This window comes from Ornithorhynchus anatinus, chromosome X5, assembly GCF_004115215.2.
Source record: "Ornithorhynchus anatinus isolate Pmale09 chromosome X5, mOrnAna1.pri.v4, whole genome shotgun sequence".
NCBI lineage: Eukaryota > Metazoa > Chordata > Mammalia > Monotremata > Ornithorhynchidae > Ornithorhynchus > Ornithorhynchus anatinus.
The window spans coordinates 15169633-15192032 of NC_041753.1; the positions used below are offsets into that span (position 1 = coordinate 15169633).

Genomic DNA, 22400 nt, shown 5'->3' on the forward strand with positions numbered 1-22400 from the left:
AAAAGTTATTTCCCTAATAGTGTGAAATAAAAATGATTATTCTATCAAATTTTTGGTAGAAATTTTGTAAAGCTAATAAATTTAAGGGAATTTTGCATACTTGGAAAAATGAAGTGTTTCTTGATTATAATTCTGAAAGCTTTTTGGAAAAATAAATAACTCTGCTATTATGAGTTCTGTGTATGAAATGTTGTTTGAATTTTCAATAGTCATAAGTTAAACAGTCACAGTCTTGAGGTGCTTTTCAAAATATAATACTGCCTGATAATTGACTAGTTTTCCTAGGTTGATTTTTTTTTTAAATGCTTGTTTTAAATGGGTGACTAGGTGTTGAGGAAAATATTAAATTGTGATTTTTTTTTTGTTCTCATTCAGCCGTATCCTCCATTTATGCCGCGAAGACTCCCGGGACGTGGTAGATACCGATCTCAGCAACCTGTGCCACCTCCACCGTACCATCCTAACCTGTTGCCCTATGTGCTGTAAGTCCTTTTCAGGGTCAATGTTTTTGCAAAATCCATTTTATTACCCTCTCTGGTTTTTGAAAATTTTTGATTCTGTGTGACAGTTCAGACTCCACATGTCCAAAATGGAACTTCTCATCTTCCTTCCTAAACCTCTTCCTCCAAACTCTCCTGTCTCCATCAATAACACCATTATCTTCCTCGTCCCAGAAGCCCATGACCTTGCTGCCGTTTTCGATGCCTCATTGTCAGTTAGCTCCTAGATCCAATCAGCCTGCCGATTTTTCCTCCAAAACATTTTCTGGATCTGTCCCTTTCTCTCCACCCATGTAGCCATCACCCCTACTTCAAGTGATAGGGTTCAAGTTTTATCAGCCTCCTTGATGGTTTCGTTTTCACCGTTCCCCTTCCCCCTTCAGTTCATACTCCACGCTCCTGCCTGGATCATCCTCTTGAAATATCGCTCAGTACTCACCTCTCTCCATTCGAGAATCCCCAGTCACCGCCTACCTTCCTCCATATCAAATAACTCCTTTTCATTTTTTTCAAGGCTGTCCACCAGGTTCCTCGGAATGGGCTGAAACTCAACTCCTGTATAAGGAAAAGGCCTGGAACCACTGTTCCAGTTGTGAAAGTTGTTCAGCGGGGAATGCTGCCCCCAGTAGAGATCCCCATCAAAAATAGAGGCTATTTTGAAAACAAAATCACTCGTTTTTACATTAAACACTTCCTCGATTATTTAAAATACATTTTTGTTTCAACACTAATAATTTCCTTTCTATAAATGTGTTAGTTTCCTTAATAGTGAAAGTCACTTTTGTTTGGCTTTTCCTTTTCTTTTTTTTATTTTGGTAGATCAATGCTTCCAGTGCCACCTGCAGTCGGACCAACTGTTAGCTTTGAACTGGATGTGGAAGATGGAGAAGTGGAAAATTATGAGGTTGGTAGATGACCTCTGAACAGGTTGGGGCGGTAATAGTGATCCCAAGCAGCTAAAATTCCATGGCACAAGCAAGAAAAATATTACATACCAATACCTTGAGTAATTTTACTTCACTCTGACTCTATTTTCTTAAATCAATAAGAATAATAATGAAATGGTACAATTGCAGAAATAGGCACTTGCTACAGTTTCCTAAAAAACAGTTTATAGGGAAGAAGCGTGAAAGGGGTATCCCTCACAGTGGATTCGGCCTCAGAGGAGAGCCAGAGCTGATGCATATAGACAAGGTAGTGTCATTGCTGAGTTCCCAGTCATCTGCAGTCCTTTTAAGTAACTTCCTGCACCTCACTAGATTGTTACCCAGCCCGATATGAGACCACTTGAAACATTTTGAAATAGAGTGCAATTCTGTGACTGGGTATTTGAGGTGTAAGTGGACTCTCGCTGGGGCTGGGAATTAATCAAGTGTTTATGGAGTGCTTACTCTGTGCAGAGCACTGTACTAAACCCTCAGTTGTGTCCAACAGAGTTAGTAGGCATGATCCTTGCTCTCTCTTAAGGAGTTTAAAGTCAAGTGGAGGAGAGCGACACGAAAGAAAATTACCGATAGGGTGAAGGAACAGTTTACAGAAGTATTGTGGGGAGTTGGAGTACCTAAGTGCTTAGAGAGTGAGGGAGGACTCAAGTGCTTAGGTAATAATGTTGGTATTTGTTAAGCGCTTACTAGTAGTAAGTAGTAAGTAGTAGTAGTAAGTAAGTAAGTAGTAAGCACTTAACAAATACCAACATTATTATGTGCAGAGCACTGTTCTAAGCGCTGGGGTAGATACAGGGTAATTGGGTTGTCCCATGTGAGGCTCACAGTTAATCCCCATTTTACAGATGAAGTAACGGAGGCACAGAGAAGTTAAGTGACTTGCCCACAGTCGCACAGCTGACAAGTGGCCGAGCTGGGAGTCGAACCTATGACCTCTGACTCCGAAGCCCAGGCTCTTTCCACTGAGCCATGCTGCTTCCCCCAAAGGAAGTGCTGAAGTGGCAGCGGGGCCTGGGGTAATAGAGTTGGAAGATGAGCTATTAGGGAAGGCCTCCTGGAGGAGATGTGAGTTTTAGACGGGCTTTGAAGATGAAAGACTAGTGGTCTACCAGATAGGAAGGGGAAAGGAGTTCTAGGCAAGAGGGAGGATGTGAACAAGAAGATGAAAGTGAGAAATATGAGAGAGAGGCATTAGAGGAGTGAAGCTTGCAGACTGGGTTGAAGTGGGAGAGGAGCAAGGATAAGCAGGGAGAGAACTGATAGCCTTAACTCTGATGGTCAGAATTTCTCCTTAGTGTGGAGAGGAATGGGCAATGGTTGGAGAATTTAGAGATTGGGGAGATATGCGCAAAATTACGTTTTAGAAAAATGATCTGGGCAGCAGAGTGAACCAAAGACCAGAACAAATAGAATCTTAAGTGGAGTATGTAAATCACTATATATAGAAGTGGTACAGGTGATTGGAGTGCCTAAATGCTGAGGTGGCACAAAAGTGCTGAGTTGATTGGGAGGCTATGACTTGGGCAGAAGAAGAATTAAATCAAGAAAAACCTCAAAGAGGAGGTAGCATTTCAAGAGGGCTTCGAGCTAGGGAGAGTTGATTTGAAGGGGAAAGAAGTTCCAAGCAAGAGAAGGGTATGTGAAGGGATCAAGACAGGAGATTAGAGACTTAGGTAGGGTGAAGGAAGCGTAGAGTGTGAGTTGGAGAGTGGTAGGTAAAGAGACCTCAGAAATAAGAGGAAGAGAACTGATGGAATACCTTAAAGCCAATGGTCTGGAGTTTCTGCTTGATGTGGAAAAGAGTGGATATCAATTGAAGGTTTTTGAGAAGAGGAGAGAAGTTTGCAGGTTGACATTTTAGAAATACGATCCGTGCATCAGAGGGAAATATGCAGCCATGAAGGAGAGGCCGGAGGCACGAGTGACCATCGAGGCAGCTGATAAAGTCATCCAGCCACGATATGACCCACACCTCGGAACGTTTGTAAGGAGGGGAAAAGTTGGAGCTGGGGAACGTTGTGGGAGAAAAACTGTGATGGAAAACGGTGGAGGAGAGGACTTGGGAGGGAAGATGTAGAGTTCAATTTTACACATGTTGAACTTAAAGTAATGGCAAGGACGTCCGTATGGAGTTGTCATGGAGGCAAGAGGAAATGCAAGATGGCTTAGGTGCAAGATAAGAGCTAGCAAGGTAGATTTGGGCATCATCTGCCTGTAGACTGAAGTCATGGAAGCAGATGAGCTTCAGAGGGAGTTAGTGTAAACTAGGAAGAGTAAAGAACATAGAATGAGCCTTGAAGTGAACTAGAGTTAGGAGATGAGAGGTGAAAGAAGAGCCAGTGAAAGAGACAGAGAAGGGGTGTCCAGAGAGGCGGAGGGGAACCAGGAGAGAACTCTCCGGGAAAGCAAGGTTTGATTGCACCTCTAAGGGACGGGAGTGGGTGTCAGTGTCAGAGTTGGCCAGGAGGTCACAGAAAATTAGGTTAAAGCAAAGTCCATTCAATTTGGCATGGAGGAGATGATTAGTGGCCATGAAGAGTGTAGTCTCCGTGGAATGAAGCGGGCGAAGGCCAGATCTTAGCGGGACAAGAAGGAACCTGGAGGAGAGAGAGTGGAGGCACCATATGTACACGACTCATTTTTTTTCTCTGCTCATTTTGTTAGCCGAGGAAACTGAGGCACAGACCGCTTTAGTGATTTGGCCAAGCTGACCGAGCAGAGTGGTGGTAGAACAGAGACGGGACCCCAGCTCTTTGGATTTCCCCACACGTGCTCTTTCACTAGGCCACAGTGGCACTGTGAGAGAGCGTTTCAGATTTCCCAGACGACAGCTGGGCTAGTAGGAGGAGAAGGCCGTATGGACAGAAGCCCAAGTCCTTTTTTTCTCCCCTTTCTCCAGCTCACATAGTGGAGAGCCGCGTGGCTTAAGTGAGGTGAAGCTCGACCCTGCTCTTTTGAATTTGCCTTTCTCCCATTCCTCCGATGTGTAATTTCTTGGCCCTGTTCCCTAGAACCCCACAACTGGACCACAGTGCCAAGGACCAGGAACACAGACCGTAAAATACCCCGACGTGTTTATGTTAGAAGTTACTGTTATAGATGTATTTGTGAGTGGCCTTTCTCCCATGACCGTTGGCCTGCTAATTTGTTCCAAATGGTGTCTCCTCCTCGTAATTCCTCGAAATCAAATCGCTGTGGTTCCTTTCTTCCAAATTGACCTCCGCTCTTTCCGACAAGCTTCAGAAGCAATTCTGGTGATGGTTTTGATGGCGATTAAGTGTCTTAAGAGAGTCGTTGCTTCATTTCCACACTCACTAAGCATATAACATATTGTTTCGAAACTCCGACGAGGTTTTCTCTGCCCATTTTGAGCGCTTAAGAAGGGTTCGTCTTAAAATTGCAATCTAGGCAATTGCATCATCCTATCATTATCAACAGTATTTATTGAGCATCTACTTTGTACAGAACAGTAGTAGAGTTGTCCTTGAATTCGAAGATGACGATGACGACGGTGAAACTGGATCCATGAGTGTGAGTGTCTTTGAGAGAGAATCTCTTGCACACTTGTACACTTTGTCCATGAAAATACGGTAGTCCACCTTTTCTGGGCCCTTGCCATTCGGGTGAGCATTGCTCAAATGCCATTGGTTAGGAGGGGAAAGTTATGTCCTTCCAGCAGCAGGACATGCACTGGATTGTTGTTTATTGCAGTAGTGGTGATGGTTTGCACTGAGCCATACACACTCTCTCTCCCAGTCCTCCTGTGCCCAGCGGCACACGTTGTGAGACAACTGGTAGGAAGAACGGGTGCAGTCTGTGGTCACAGAACACAATCTCTCTGAGACCTCAACAGCAGCAGGCACCACTGTGCCCTCACCCATGCCATAAGCCATCAAGAATGGCTTAGTAGGGGTTGGGGATGGGTGTCGGGGGCAGGGAGGGCATTCTTTTCCACTTTCTTGCGAAAACCAGGGGAAAGGCAAAAAATGAAACAGAACAGCAGCGGCAGAAAATGTCACAGTTGTCCTCTGCACAACTCTCGAGACTAGCCTAAGTATTTTACTAGATGCTCTGGGAATTTGTTGAGGGAAAGGGAGGAATTCCATTCCCAGTAATTGTGCTCAAACTCTCCGGCAACCGAAGCCATTTTGCTTCCTCCCTGCATTTTGCCAGTGGTAAGGGAGGGGAAAAAAAAAAAAGAGCACATGGTCCAGTGCTGAATACGTTGGAGAGAGAAAGAATGAGGGTTTTATGTTCATTTTTTGGCCTTTCCCTTGTGTGTCTGGTTCTCTTCTCCCTTCATGTCTCTTTCTGCCTGTCTATTTTTTCTGTTGCGTCTCCTGATGCTTCTTCAAGCCACCATCTGCTTCCTGATCTAATCATTGTGTACAGTTGTGTTTTTTTTTTTTAATGTAGATTGTCATTTAACAGGAAAAAATGGGGAAGGCAAAAAGAAAGATAACCTGAAAAGGTTACCTTAGAAAAAGGAAATGAAAGTGATAAAGGGAGAGATGAAATGCAAGGATGAATTATTTTTTCATCCAGTTTTAAAAGGGACATCTTAAATCGAGGATTAATTTGGTTTCAGAATGCTGTAACAGTCTTCATATCCATCAGATTAAGAATGTAAAAAGTAGGTTTCCCTGAACTCTAGGTATTTCATTGATTGTGCCATAGTACAATATGCTGCTGTAAGAGGTATCTAGGAACCAGTTTCCCTGTCTGCCCAAGAGCTCAGAAGTTTCTGAGACATTCCAGGGTGAAGCATATTAGAAATGTGAAAAACTGTAGAAGTAATTAGGTCACAAAATATACAGTTCATCTCAAGGAATGAACTTTAATCTTAAAATGTGATTTTCGTAGCTAGTATACGATCAGCAGAGGAGTCAGTAAAATGTAGGTGTGTCTTATTTGAGTGGTCAGGAATTGAGAGGCTTAAGCAAAACAAAAAAAAATGTTTTTGTTTTGACCCTTTTCAACTAAACTACATATTTCAGAGGTTTCACACACTGGAGTTCATTCTCCATTTTTCCTAATGTTAATAATTGTGGCATTTGTTAAGTGCTTACTGCGTTCCACGTGCTGGAGTTTAGTTACAGGATAATCAAGTCGAACGCGGTCTTTCCCCCACATGGGGCTCAAAGCCTAAGGGAGAAGAACAGGCATTTAATCCCCAGTTTACAGATGAGGAAACCCCAGCACAGAGAAGATAAGTGACTTGTCTAAGGTCATGGAGCAGGCAAGGAGCAGAGCCAGGATTAGGACCTTGGTCTCCTGACTCCCAGTTCTGTGCTGGAGGCCATTGTGCCTCCTCAGCTTTTTGGGTTCTGGGTAGGGAAAGTTCTTGAGGGAGAGTGTAGCAATTGTTTCTCTGAAAAAGACAATAGTTCCAAATTTGTTAAAATAAACTTTGTAATTTCCAAAAATTTTACATTTTTTAAATCGGTTGCAATTACTTTTTCCTCCACCATTCAGGCACTGTTGAATCTGGCAGAAAGATTGGGAGAGGCTAAGCCCCGAGGACTAACAAAAGCAGATATTGAGCAGCTTCCGTCTTACAGATTCAATTCCAACAACCACCAGTCAGAGCAGACACTGTAAGTACAGTATTTTTGAGCCATTTAGATGTTAAACGATTGCTTTTATCCTTTTGGGGAGTTTGAAGGTTAGTGTGATTAATTGTCAGTGCGACATCAGCTTTACAAGAATTTATTAACTGTTAATATCAGAATTGTACTGTAACAATTCCTTGAATTTACAAAACACCCTCCCTTTAATAGCCTCAAAATATCCCCTTACGATTATCTCATTCTCACAGTGTCTCTGTGAGAGAGATAATGCCAGTTCTTGAGTAGAGCAGGCACTCAGTGATTTAATTCTTCCTCCCATGTTCTCACATTCCTACCCTTCTGCTGCTGCCCCTCCTTCCAGCAAGCATCTATCAGTGGTAGAGGGAAAAAAAAATCAAAAATTGGGGCGGGCAATTATGTGAGTAACTACGGTATTCAGTTTCTGGGAAAGCCTTGGCATAGCTTATTCAAAAAAAAATCAGTCAGCAGAATATGCAAGTTAAGTGCCAATTCAGAACACTAAAAAAAAAAATAGCAGCCTTCTTTGTTGGATATGTAATTCCGCTTGTTTTTTTGTTTTTGTTTTTGTTTTTTAGGTGCGTAGTGTGCATGTGTGATTTTGAGTCCAGGCAGCTTCTCAGAGTCTTGCCTTGTAGCCACGAGTTCCATGCCAAATGTGTCGATAAATGGCTCAAGGTAACTTATGTTTGGGCATATGTTTGAGAAATACATTTAGTATGGTGTACGATTTTCTTAATATTTTTCTTTCTAGGCTTTAAAGTATTTAAAATGAACAAAAATTGTTCTTGACTCTCAGTGACACCGTATAGTAAGTGAAAGAAAATGTTGGTTAAAGAGCTGTGCCACCGCCAGGAAAATTTCAGATTCTTAGAAAATTAAGATCAATTCATTTAAAGACAATACCTGTGGATACAACCTTTAGAAGATCAGGAATGAAGTATAATGAATTTGCCAACTGTATTTATATTTTAGCCATTGAATAAGTGTAATTATATCAAATATCCATGACGAAAACGCATTCCAGAGTAATTCTCTCTGAGTGAGAACATCACCCTGTGTTGATATAGTCTATCTCTAAGCACCTGAAAAACATTTTTAATCAGGGTGGGTGTAAATGGAGCATAGAGGGAACTCAGAATGGTAGCAGAACAAAAAGAATGCAGTTTAGTAACATTTGGGGGAGAAAGGGAAGATCCAACAGTTGATCATATTTATTGAGTGCTTTCTGTGGACAGAGCACTGTACCAAGCGCTCCGGAGAGTACAGTATAACAGACTTGGTAGACTCATTGCCTGCGCACAGCTGATTATTTTTAAGATATCAATTTTGCCTGATTGAGTCTCACCACATCGCTGTGAGATCAGTACAAAGGAGAGTAGCAGGGAAGAGCTCAGACATCTGCAGCTCCCTCAGCAAGTTGTTAGCCAAAGAAAGTTCCAAGCAAGGGATTGATTGGTGGAATGGGGTGAGGGCCTGCTACTCCCTACTGAGCACTTGGGAAAGTAGAATAGAGTAACCATCAAGGAGTTTGCCACCCAGTAAGGGGAGACAGATGTTAAAAGAAACTGCAAGTAGGGTGAGCAACTGAGAATAAAGATGTGAACTTTTGAGTGCTGTGGGAGGGATGAAAGGAGGAGTGAGTACGTAAGTACTTAGGGATACAGACTCAAGGGATGATAATAATAATGATACTTGTTAAGTGTTTACTATGTTATATCCCGTTATATCTCGTTATATCCCGGCTAGACTACTGTGTCAGCCTTCTCTCTGACCTCCCTTCCTCCTCTCTCGCCCCGCTCTGGTCTATTCTTCACTCCGCTGCCCGGCTCATCTTCCTGCAGAAACGATCTGGGCATGTCACTCCCCTTCTTAAACAACTCCAGTGGTTGCCTATCGACCTCCGCTCCAAACAAAAACTCCTCACTCTAGGCTTCAAGGCTCTCCATCACCTTGCCCCTTCCTACCTCTCCTCCCTTCTCTCTTTCTACCGCCCACCCCGCACGCTCCGCTCCTCTGCCGCCCACCTCCTCGCCGTCCCTCGGTCTCGCCTATCCCGCCGTCGACCCCCGGGTCACGTCCTCCCGCGGTCCTGGAACGCCCTCCCTCCTCACCTCCGCCAAACTGATTCTCTTTCCCTCTTCAAAACCTTACTTAAAAGTCACCTCCTCCAAGAGGCGTTCCCAGACTGAGCTCCTCTTCCCCCTCTACTCCCTCTGCCATCCCCCCCTTTACCTCTCCGCAGCTAAAGCCTCATTTTCCCCTTTTCCCTCTGCTCCTCCACCTCTCCCTTCCCATCCCCACAGCACTGTACTCGTCCGCTCAACTGTATATATTTTCGTTACCCTATTTATTTTGTTAATGAATTGTACATCGCCTTGATTCTATTTAGTTGCCATTGTTTTTACGAGATGTTCTTCCCCTTGACGCTGTTTAGCGCCATTGTTCTTGTCTGTCCGTCTCCCCCGATTAGACTGTAAGCCCGTCAAACGGCAGGGACTGTCTCTATCTGTTGCCGACTTGTTCATCCCAAGCACTTAGTACAGTGCTCTGCACATAGTAAGCGCTCAATAAATACTATTGAATGAATGAATGAATATGTGCCAGGCACCGTTCCAAGCACTGGGGTAGATACAAGTTAATCAGGTTGGACACAGTCCCTGTCCCGCATGGGGCTCACACTCTTAATCCCCATTTTCAGATGAGAGAACTGAGGCCCAAAGAAGTGAAGTGAGTTGCCCAAGGTCACGCAGCAGACGTGGCAGAGCCGGGATTAGAACCCAGGTCCTTCTGACTCCCAGGCCCGTGCTCTAGCCACTAAACCATGCCCCCTCTCCGTGCATACGTGATGCAGGAGGGAGGGAGGGAAGTGAAGTGGTGAGAGCGGCTAAGTACTTCAGAGGAATGGGTGGGTGTAAATGGAGCGTAGAGGGAGCCCAGAAAGGAGGAGAACAAAAAGAATGCAGTTTGGTAATGTTTAGGGGAAAAAGGGAAGATCCAGCATGCACAGAAGTGCAGATTTGAACAATAAAATACCTAAGTGGTGAGGGTGGCTGATGCAATTAGAGTGTTATGAACTAATTGGAGGAAGGGGGCAATTTCCGGAGGGCTTTTTAAGATGACTGCTGTGGTCCCTCTAGACTGTAAACTTGCTGTGGGCAGGAAACACGTCTACCCGACTCTGTTATATTGTACTCTCCCGAGTGCTTGGTACGGTGCTTTGCACACAGTTAGGGCTCAGTAAATACGATTGATTGCTGGTGGTCTGGTGGAATGAAGGGTGGGGTGGGGGAGTGAACCACAGACAACAGATGAGCAACTCATCAGGATTCGCTCATCTGAGTAGCAGGCACCTTGAGCCCCCAAACCCCCGACCTTCGCCGTGGATTTTTCCGAGGACATCTCGGTGTCTGTCCTGCCGTAGGAGGGTTGCGTTCTCATGGATCCCCGCCCTCAGGAAAACTTGTGCCATCCTCACCGTGTCTTGCCATGGGGAGCATGCACACAAGCTTTTCTTCTGAGACCACAACGCGCGTTCTAGCCAAAGCACACGGTGGCCGAACTGCATGCACCCAGAAATGGTCTCCTGGTTGCCACTAGATGTCACCTCTATTATTTCAGTCCAAACACACTGTCACTGTTCTAAGTATATCTGGAATGGATGGTTTCCTTGGGTTTGTGCCCATCTTCCTGTTGGCATTTCTGGACTACCCCTTCGTAGGTTTACTCCTCTTGGTCTGTTTCCTTCATTCATCTTTGTGGCTCTGCGTGGCACTCTGTCTTCCTCTGATGGTCTTCTTCATTCAGTCAAATTGACTGAGCGCTTACTCTTGGCAGAGCACTCTACTAAGTGCTCTGGAGAGTACAATACAACAGTAAACAGACACACTGCTGTGAATAATCGGGGGTAAGTCTCTAGTCAGTAAAACCTTTTTTTCTTTGACTTTTCTCTCATAGGCAAATCGTACCTGTCCAATCTGCCGGGCTGATGCTTCGGAAGGGCATCGTGATTCCGAGTAACCAGCTGAAGAGCACAAATCTCATCTAGGTGTTCCTTGTCACCTGTACTTACCCATGTGGTTTCCAGCCTTTACACAAAAGGGTCAATGGACCTTCCTTTGCACTGTGTGATTTAACCAATTATAAAGCTTATAGTCTTCACAACTATGGGATTGTTTTACTAACGGTATGATTGGAACTCCAAAGACTTTTCTTTAGCTTAATTTTGTGTGTGCACTAACATTCCCTGGTTTTTGTGTGATCATTCCGAGTGTTGCTGCAAGATTACAGTGGACGTGATCTTTTAGCATGTGCTTTTATAAAAAAAAAAAAAGAAAAAAAGTGGTAGCTCGAAACCGTATAGCAATCTACTTTATATAGAGCCTTCAGATACTGTGAGTGGAAATGAAAGGAACGAATGCGCATCTGTGGCGATGCTGCCCTCTACATGGGCGTGTGCGTGTGTTGTGGGTGGGTGGGTGGGTGCGTGCGCGCACAAGTGCTGGTGAGAGAATGTCGTAGCGAATGTATTTGAGAACCTATATACCAGCATGTACTGAGAATGTATGTGTGTGTGTGGGGTGTTAACTACGCTGCAACGTATACTCTTATGTGTTATTTAAGCAGTACTAGTACTGTACACTGGTTTCTTTCCTTGGGTTTGCAGTTGCACACTGAATGCTAAGGGTGCAGCAATTTTAGGCATTTAATGTTCTCCCCTTCCCTCCCGCCTTTGGTTTACCTAATGTTATATGGTCCACATCATTTTTCTTCAGACGACTATTAAACTTTCCCCTTAACGGTAATTTTGAATGCCACTTGAGGGGTAAAAAGAGAGTGCATCAAACTCTAAATGCCTAGACCCAATTCTTAGCATCTGATATTAAAAAAAAAAAAATGAAGGCTTGCTGTTTACCCATAAAATACTGCAAGCTCACCTCTTCGGTTAGCAATATTAATGTTTTCATTCAGTATTTAGAATGTTTCCCTTTCAAGGTGTTAGCTTAGTTGTTTCATAACAATCACAAGATTTTCATAGTTAGACTTTTATTATAGTTGGAAGATGTTCAAGTAATATATTCCTGATCAGAAATGGTGTTCAAGGGACATCTCAGTCCATGTAGCCTAACACCGTGTATTTGGTCAGCGTCTTTAACCGGAAAATAATTTGTAAACCAACTCTCGCTTTAATGCACCACCTGTATTCTTTATATTGTTGGACAAACTCTCGTGTAAGCATTTAAATGGTTAGAAGAAAATTTCCATTTATTTTTCTGCAGATTCATTTCCCAAATTCAAATTCTGCAAAGAGGTCTAGCTCTTCCTCAGTAAGGAAATGCCCTTAGAAAACCACTATAAGCCGTGGTCTGGATGACTTATATACTATGACACTTTCTCTCCCTTCGACCTTAGGTGATCCTGTTTTTGTTTTTTTGAGTGTTTGTTTTTTTTGTTTGTTTTTTTTGCATGAATGAGTAAAGTGTAATACAGCCAGTGTCCAGAATACTCGCAGTGTAAGAAAAGACTATGTTCTTGCACAAGTAAGAACAGATAATGCTGTGAAACGGGAGTTAACCTCCATTCAATTGACCTGAATAATATTATAATTGCTGTTTTGTTGGGGGAAAAAAGGGTTCCTTTAATGTATTTAAGATTGTTTAAGGTCTGTTTTCCAGGAGTGTGTTTAGGTCCACATCTGTACCAAGATTATTCGAGAGATGCACTTTTTTTTTGGCATCACTTTGCTTCTTCGTACATTTAGTGTCATTACTTTGATTGCAATAGCACAAGTGGCACAATTAGCAATATTGCTACAACTTGCTGCTGCCAGTCTCAGCTTTAATTTCATTCCGTGTCATAACTTCTGATGCTTTTGTATGCTGCTATGCTTTAGTATCAGTTATATTTTCAGACAGTGTTAATGTGTTCTCCAGTGCTGCTTGCCCTTCTTGGAAGGCTCTACAGAAAAAAAAATCACAGCTTGTGGTTCAGTAAAAGAAAACAAAAGCACAATGTAGCCCATATTTCAGACACTATTGCCTCTGCCTAGTTAATACCTCTAGATAGGATTCACGGTTTTCTAATCTCGTCCATATTTTAGTCCTTGAGTCAAAAGATAACATCTATCCTATGATTTTTTCTAGCCCAATATAGCTTTCTCTGCCCTGAAAGTGCTGAAGAATGGAATTAGCAACCTGGTCATGAGCCACTAAACAAATTAAATCCATAGAATAACCTTTATTTTTTAAAACTATTAAAAGAATGTTAACATTGCATATGCCACCTGTCTTATACTCAGTATCTTTTATATGGCTGCAAAAAAAAACAAAAACCTTTCTACCTGTAAAGATGGAACATAACACTACTCCACCCAGTATTCACTTAAAGAAGCATGCAAAGTAAAGCACTTTTTCTCATTTAGATAGAAATACATAATTAGGTCACATTTTACTAATATCTAGGAAAAGTCCTTTTTTTCTCAAATTGGAAAATTATTTGTGTATCGTCCCTATTTCTATGATGTTCTGTGAGGCAGTTGGAGATTTCGAGGCAGTAGGGTCTAATTTGGGAAAATACTGACTTTAATTGTTGCACTCTTGTGGCTTATCTCTTTTGGAATGTTTCTTTTGTTTGCATGGGACTCTTGCAGATGTGTGCAGACTTGCTTCCTGTGGTTAGTGTGTATAAAAGGCACACATGCATGTGTTCTGAGCCAGTTCAGGCTGGCTACAACTGATACTTTCCAGTTGTGGCTGTCAGGAGGAGAGGAAGGGAATTGATTTGTCGCTCAGTTGTTACTGCCATGTGTTGTGCACATTTATGTGTCTTAATTTCACAGCCTGCAGTGGTGGCTGATAGCACCAGAATCCAGTATGGTTTTGTGTCAGCCATCTTCCTCCTCTTCCCTGCACCACCATCCCCTGCCCTCTCCCGCCCAAAAAAAAAACAAAAAAAAACAAAAAACAAAAAAAAAACACTGTTGGCGTTATCATATCGGCACTGCTATGTTTTTGCATGAATTGTTCATTGAATTTGACTTTGTTTTGTTTTGAAAACTGATGTCAAGACCTCTAGATATCTTCAAGATCTTATTTGTTGATTGTCTTTACGGAAGGTTTTTTTGGGCAGTTAGGGAATTTGTTAGTATATTCAGGTTTTGTACAATCTCTTAACTGTGATTTGTTAAAATTGCATCTCTTGTAATATTTAGAATGGAAACTACAAACTCAATTTTACTTGTAAAAACCTGTTTTTGACAGCGATATCTTGAGGCCTTCATTTAAAAAAAAAAAAAAAGCTGGTTTTTTCCTTTTGGTACATTCAGTTACCTCATTTTGCTATTTGTTTCAGATTTGCAAATGATTATAAAAATGTATGGATTTTGTTATAATTTTTATTTGTTGAGTGTTTTCTTTAAACCATTCTTGTATCATTTAACATATAGTTTTAAATGTATTATATCTGTAACCAAATCATTTGAAGGCTTGATAAATTTTTAACAAAGTTTGTACATTTTTTATGAGAGTTACTAGTAATGCTTTACTAAGTAGTGCAATGAATTTTTATTTTTAATCCCTGTGCCCAATTTTGGAGTTGAGAGGGTTGTTCAGTAATAAATGTATGTTGTTCAGTTAAACTCTTTTGTCGGGCCTCCTGTTCCTATGCTGGGATCTGTAGCTGGCTTCTCAGAGGCAGGGAATCAGTTTTGCAGTATTGGTTGTTTGGCTTTTGAAAGCCAAAGTTTCAAGTGTTCCAGGACACTCATTCCTTACGAGTACTTTTAATAATGTGGCCGTCTTCGTCTTGCTCACTGCGTGTGCGTGCATGGATTAAAAATACGTTCGACCCTAGGGGCACACCTCTTCATGGGGGGGGGGGGGGGGGGGCGGCAGTGCCATCGGCTTTGAGGGGCAAGGTGGACAGTCTTAGGTAGCCTTCTCTGGGAGTGTTAGAGGTCCAGTGGCTTCTCGCTCCCCCCCGGTAGGAGAAAGAAAGTGATGAGACCAGCACAGCAGCTGCGTTTTTTCCGGTTCCCGCTGTGCAGCCGTGGCTGGGCGTGGATGGGGATTCGAGCTGGAGCCTCAGCAGCACGCGTCCCGGGGGATTAATTGCACAGCAGAGGAAATTCCGTCGTTTCTCTGGAAGCAGCCACAGCTGCAGCCATCGGAACCTAGATGAGCGATTCTGGCCTGAGGTTGAAAGTACTCCCCTGGTCGGAGCTTTTGGGGCCCATGCCGCCCACAGCGGATCAGGAGGGAGTGAGGCCAGGCAAGTGTGATAGGAGGCGGCAAGGGGGGAGCTGCCCAGGCCTGGTGAGGACCAGAGGGGTAGGATTGGACAAGGAGATGCTTTTCGTTTTATAGATTTGCTTCCTCTCTTTCCTTCCCTCCCTCCCTCTTTTCCTTCCCTTCCCCTCCTTCTCCCCCCCCCGCCCACTCCCAAAGTTCTGACCCCAAGTTCACCCCCACGTTCAAAACGAAAAGTTGTCACTCCTGCTTTTTATATTTCCTTAGAGCACGACCCACTTGAGAGTTTACCGAGCAGTAGAGTTGTTTATCTAATATCTGTATTTGTAGATTTGTGTGTGTGTGTGTGTGTGTGTGTGTGTGTGTGTGTGTCTTACCAGAAACAAGGTCACAAAGAAATTTACCCAAGCGAGAGCCATCGGAATTGCTTTTTTAGTTCCCAACTTTAAATTTGTATTATAATTGTGAAAATTGGATGATGGTTTTTGGTTTTCCTTTGAGTTGGCTCCTTGACTTTTGATAAAAGAACTACTTTACCATGCTTGCCTATCCAACACGTTGGTAAGTCTTTTGAAAATGACTTGAGGAAAACGACTAGTTGTTTGTAAAGCAGGTTTATTAATATCAGTCACGCTGATGAAAAGCTACAGAATCCGTGTACAAAAGATCTAAGTTAAAACACATTTTACTTGATCTTTGTATTCCCTTGATGTGATATTTTATGTTTAATTATATTTAATGACCAGCATAATGAATGGTATTTATCAAGTGCTTACTATTTGCAGAGCACCGTACTAAGTACTTGGGAAAGTACAATCCAGTAGAGTTGGTACACGTGATCCCTGCCCCTCAGGAGCTTACGGTCTACAGTCACGGTCATCTACCACATCCCACCAGGCCCTCCCTCCAACTTTTTGAACCGTTTTGATCCCTTTCTCATATTCCTTCTTTCTCCATCCCTCCGTTGATCCTTGGCGACAAATAGCCATGTGGATAGTGCCGATGGTCCCCTCTGCTGTCGGCTTCAAGTCATTCCTGTCGTTCAACTGGATTGACCTCCTGCTCCACCCCACCTCATCCACTCACCAACTTGGCCACATGCTCGATCTCATCAGCTCCAGTTACTAAGCTCTACCCTCTCCAACTCTGAAGTCCCACTGTCCGACTGCAACTTCCTCACTTGCCTGCTGTCATAGTCCCATCCCTGTGTCAAATGAAGCAAAATGCACCTCTTAACAGTGCTGGCTCCTTCAAACAGTTTGAAGATGCACACAGAACTTCACCCCTTACTGGTTTAGGAACCATGTCATTTATCTTTTTAAGCACTTTTTTCTAATAATACCTGTGGTGTGTAAGTGCTTATTGCAATCCAAGCACTGTGCTTAGCGCAGGGGTAGGTGTAATCAGATCAGACCCAGTTCCTGCACCACATGGGGTTCACAGTCTAAGCAGGAGGGAGAACAGGTATTTAATCCCCATTTTACAGATGAGAGTGAGGGCCTGCAGTTGAGAGACTTGCTTAAGGTCACAGCAGGCAGGAGCTGGGATAAGAATCAATGTTCTTTAACTTCCAGGCCCATGCTCTTTCCAACTAGGCTGTGCTTTTTCTCTAGAATATCTTCTTCTTCCTTCCAAATTTTGGCCATGTTTATCTACTTCACTAGCCCAACTAAGTCTATTAGTGAAAAGGAACCCTTCTATCCAAAAAAAAAAAAACCAAAACGAAAAAACCCCACAATTATTGTGAATATTAATAATCATCACTTAGTTCTGCTAAGGGATTATAAGCATAGTAACGCTTAGTTCATTCAGACTACAATGGACTCATTCCTGTTAAAAATTCAGGGTCTTCATGACCCAAATTTGATAGTTTTAAGACAAGGTGTAAATATTGCTCTGCTTCTGAATATTGTTCCATGCTAAAAGAAAATTATTATTTGATAAAGAGCTCTGGTGGCTTGATTGGGTGTCGGAATACTAGCAGCTTTCCTCCCCTTTCCCTCTCCCAGTTCCCCCCACCCCCATTTTACTCGAATTAGTGTTAAGTGCTTACTCTGTGTAAAGCACTTTACTGTGTGCTGGGAGAAAATGCAAAGTTGGGAATTAATCACTGTCTCTGTCCCTAAGTGAGAGATGATTTGATCCCTTAATTACCAAATGCTGCTCACCAGGTGCTAAGCCACATAGGGTTTTTGGTTGGGGAAAAGGGGGTTTGTGGCCCAAGTGATCTCAAATGAGCTCATCCGGGCATCCTTTTATACCAGTTATAGCTTAAGCAGAGATGAAACCCTTCACCACCTGTGGAACTCGATTTCTGGTGCAGTCCCAACCAGAAGCATATCAGAAATAGCCAAGACGGGTGAAAAGCAATGCAGAAAAGTGAGAGTCTTTTAGAATTGTTTCTGAGGAAAATTGCACCTCAACTGGAAGAGTTTGGAGCTCTTCCACTATTGGCAGAGAGGCCCATCTCCCCAGAATTCCCCAACGGCCTTTGGGAGATGTAGCCAAGACGAGCCCTTTTGGAAACTGCTTCTCTCCCCCTGGCCACCCCGAGTGGTTCCCCCAGGCAGGCTGATCGGTGGGCAAATCTCCCTGTTAAGTGATCACCACGCCCCCTTCTTCTGATCAGTCTATCGTGCTCATAATGCCCCTCCTCCTGTGATCGGTTGCATCAGGCTGATCGGAAGGGTGGGCAGATCTGTCTGTTGCGTGCCAGCCAGATCTGCGTGGTCAGTGATGATGATGATGATTATGGTATTGTTAAGCGCTTACTATGTGCCAAGTCTGCAATCCCTTTATCAGCAAGGAGTGTTTGGGCAAGAGTGATGGGTGGGCTGATGTGAACAATCCCACAATACCTTCATCCTGGATGAATTTAAGAAAAAATGTGAAGTGTCCTTCTCTGGAGGTGGTGTCGGTGGCAGGAGCTGCACTCAGTGCCAAGTGGCATCAGCAGATGGGCAGTAGGGGCCTTAGATCGCTGCGAGGAAATACATGAGGGACAGACAGGGCACTGTCATCCAAGCCCAGATTGGCTCCAGGAGTCTGGAGCCACACTTGACGTATCCGGTGAAGGGAGAGGGGTTTCAGGAGGGAGATCTGGGGAAAAGCTTTGGGTCTGAAATGGGATGCTTTCTGGGAAGTGGATGGTAACCTGGAGCCCTGAGCATTTGCTCCGCTTTTCCCTTTCTTTCTCCTAAAGAACCAACTTGCTCTCTTTCCATCGCAACCTCCCCAACCCCACTTTATTTCCTAGGTGGATTTCTTTTTTCAATCCTGTAGCGGGGCCAAGGAGAGAGTCGAGAATATTCGACTGAGAGTGGGGGGGTCAGGACTCCTGAGTTCTGTTTGAGGCTTTGGATGATTTTCTGGGTGTCCTTGAGGAAAGTTAACAGTAGAGCTGGGATTAAAGCCCAGGTTTCCTGATTCCCAGTCCTTACACAATCCCCATTTTACTGATGAAGGAATTGAGCCACATGCAGAGCACTGGACTAAACACTTGGAAAAGTATAACAGAGTTGGTGGACACTACCCCTGCCCTCAAGGAGCTGGGAAGACAGACACTAAAATTATAGGTAATAACGATAATTGTGCTAATTGCTGAGCTCTCACTATGTGCCACGAACTGTACTAAGCCCTAGGGGTAGATAGAAGATAATCAGGTTGGACACAATCCCTGACTCACATGGGATTCTCAGTCTAAGTAGGAGGGAGAACAGGTATTTTGTCCCTCTTTTACAGATGAGGAAACTGAGGCCAGAGAAGTTAAGTAACTTACCCATGGTCACAGAGAAGGCAAGTGGTACTCTCCCAAGTGCTTAGTACAGTGTGCCATGCACAGTAAGCGCTCAATAAATACGACAGCGAATGAGTGAAAAGTGGTAGAGCCGGGATTAGAACCAAGGGCTCCTGAATCCTAGGCTTTTGTTCTTTCCACCAGGCCACACTGGGAAGCAACAGTGTAAATATCTGAACATAAGTGATCGGCCACCCCTGGAAGTCTCCAGCTAGGGCAGACCCCCGCAACTCCACTCCATAGCTCTGTGCCTCTGTTAAGGTAAGGAAGAAAACCCAGCAAGAGTAACATAAAGACAAAGGCAAAAATAAACACCATAGGAGTTATCAATCAGTGGGGTTTATTGAGTGCTTACTGTGCACTATGCGCTTGGGAGAGTACAATACAATAGAGTTTCATGCTCCTTGTCACCCAGTCAGGGCTGTTCAGAGTCCACAGTTCTGATAATTAAAATTGTAATTATGATATATAAGCACTTACTCTGTGTCGAGTGCTGTTCTAAATGCTGTGTCAGGTCAGAGCCAGTCCCTCTCCCACATGGTACCAGCACAACTGCAAACCCCAGAGTTCTGCAACTTTCAGTCGGTCTTGGGCTGCCGTTTCATCCTTGCCGTGCGCTATGGCGAGAGCAGAGGGGGAGGGGGTTCGCCCCTTGAGATTGGAGAGGGGAGCAGAGCATGGATGTCTTCCTTGTTGGGGGCAGAGCGGTCAGCGGAGAGCAGTCTGAGCTCAGGCTTTCAGCTCCAGGAAAATTGGGAAGCAGCATGGCCGAGTGGATGGAGCACGGGCCTGGGAGTCAGAAGGACCTGGATTGTGTGATCTCGGGCAAGCCACTTAATTTCTCTATGCCTCAGTTACCTCATCTGTAAAATGGGAATTAAGACTGTGAGCCCCATGTGGGACAACCTGATTACCTTGTATCTACCTCAGTGCTTAGAACAGTGCTTGGCACATAGTAAGCGCTTAATACCGTTATTATTATTACTATTATCAGGTCTGCATTTTGGTCTAAAACCACACTGTGACAGAGCATGGTGAAATAATTTTCACTGTCATCTTTTTTCTTCCTTGAAGAAAGGTAGACCTTAAAAGAATGTGAGCCAAGAATTGAATGCCGAATTGAATGAGGAAGGTTTAGCTGTTGATGTTAAACCTAAACTTTGTTTTTTGTTAGAAATTTTAAAATGTAAATTAGAAAGTACAAACTCATTTTATAAAAATGTTCCACAGATACCGTTCATAAAAAAGTCTTAACTGAAATCTTAAGAACCATTCCATGTATATAAATATGAATTGTTCCAAAGTCTTCTAACCTCAAGAAGATAAAAAAAAGCCAAAAAAAACCTCTCACATACCATCATTCCAATATACCTAAATAGCTTTATTTTTTTTTATTCCTCAGCTGCAAATTTTGAACTGGGGGTAATAAATGTCAATCTACCAAAACAGTATAAATAACCTAATAGCTATATGTTAAAAGTAATTACTTCAAAGCATGTTGTGTTTTTTTTAAAAAAAAATGAAACTTGAACATTGAAAATAAGCTCTTCCAACATTATGAGAACACTGGTTTTCTAATTCTTTGAAAATTAAATTACTTAAAATAGCATACCCACACTCAGATTCCCAACAGGTTAGCTTGACAGAAAAAAACTGCAAGCAATTAAAAATGATTCCTCAGAATAGCTAACCATGAAAAATAATTTAATTCATAATAAATTGAGAGTTGTTCTTGAGTAAGTTTGACAGAAATCATAGGGGACCTGAAGATGTAACTGTAATGATAAATATTATTTAAATGATTTGGGAGTGTGAACAAAACAGACTTGCTAACTTTTAAGGGGTGTGATACATTGTAAATGTTGCAGTTTGTGCTTCCTTGGTTTCAAGGAGCCTTTTTAAAATTTTATGAACATTGTGGGGCAACATGACCTTCCAGTTCCCATGGATTTGTTTACTTTGCTGACCTTTCTCTGGAGAGCAGGACACAAAGGGGGTTGGATTGAAAGCAGATAAAATAACTCCTTCACAGTTACATAGGGGAAGCAGCGTGGCTCAGTGGAAAGAGTCTGGGCTTTGGAATCCGGGGTCATGGGTTCAACTCCCAGCTCTGCCACTTGTCAGCTGTGTGACTGTGGGCAAGTCACTTAACTTCTCTGTGCCTCAGTTACCTCATCTGTCAAATGGAGATTAACTGTGAGCCTCACATGGGACAACCTGATGACCCTATATCTCCCCCAGCGCTTAGAACAGTGCTCTGCACATAGTAAGCGCTTAACAAATACCAACATTATTATAACAGTCCCTAAAAATAAGCGAAAATCTCAATACCATCCAAAACAGTGTGCTAGTCAATTTACAGATCACTCTCGTGATGTCAGACTCAACGTGTTGATGTCTTTTTCAGTTTTGTTGATCTAACTTGACCATTCTAACATGTTCTAGACTGTAGGCTCCTTGTAGGTAGGGAATATGTCTAGGAACTCTGTTGTACTCTCCCAAGTGCTTAGTACAGTGCTCAGCACACAGTAAGTGCTCAGTAAATACCATTTATTGACTACCCTTGTTGCTTTACCTGCTAATGTATCATAAATTCTCTAGACTGTAAGCTCCTCGCTCAATTGTAAACTCGTTATGGGCAGGGAATGTGTCTGCTAATTCTGTTGCATTGTACTCTCCCAAGTGCTTAGTACAGTGTTCTGCACATGGTAAGCGCTCAATCAATACCATTGATTGATAAATTTAAGTAAATGGACACCTGTGTTTTATAGGTCCAGTTCAAATGGCGACTGAATAGTGGAGAATACCAATCGCTGTCATGATTTACACCATCAGAGTGAGTATTAACTGGGTTGGAATGAGATTATCTTTAAGTAGCCATCAAAACTGGGGGAAACGAGACTGGTGACCTAGTGGAAAAAATGGGACTAGGAGTCAGGAGACCTAGGTTCTAGTTCAAGCTCTGCCACATGCTTGCTTGCTCATCCTCCACCTATGCATCCGACTCCATTTTTTTTTATGGTATTTCTTAAGCATTTACTATGTGCCAGGCACTGTTCTAAGCCCTGGGGTAGATACAAGGTAATCAGGTTGGACACAGTCTCTGTACCACAGAGGACTCATGGTCTTAATCCCCATTTTGCAGATGAGGTAACTGAGACCCAGCAGAGAAGTAGCGGAGCTGGAACTGGAACTCAGGGCCTTCTGGCTCCCAGGCTCGTGCTCTGTGCCCTACGCCATGCTCCATCCCTTTGCACCTTATCAAAGCACTTCCCATCTTCCCTCCCTCTCCACCATCTTCAACTCTTTACTCTCCAGTAACTTCA

The 22400-nt window shown here is 43.2% G+C and overlaps 1 protein-coding gene across 6 annotated transcripts in view; it reads left to right on the plus strand.

Moving 5' to 3' along the window:
* RNF38 (ring finger protein 38) overlaps window positions 1-14668 on the plus strand; it is a 76645-nt gene extending 61977 nt beyond the window's left edge. For 4 of the 6 annotated variants that reach the window (XM_029056200.2, XM_029056201.2, XM_029056199.2 and 1 more), the window contains exons 7-12: window positions 376-482; window positions 1320-1404; window positions 4910-4975; window positions 6920-7041; window positions 7611-7710; window positions 10990-14668. In XM_029056200.2, the coding sequence (XP_028912033.1) occupies window positions 376-482; window positions 1320-1404; window positions 4910-4975; window positions 6920-7041; window positions 7611-7710; window positions 10990-11052 (543 nt within the window). In that variant the 3' untranslated portion in view covers window positions 11053-14668. The remainder of the gene's footprint in view (window positions 1-375; window positions 483-1319; window positions 1405-4909; window positions 4976-6919; window positions 7042-7610; window positions 7711-10989) is intronic. The other 2 variants (XM_029056202.2, XM_039910894.1) reach the window with 1 other exon arrangement.
* The last annotated feature ends 7732 nt before the right edge of the window (window positions 14669-22400 follow it).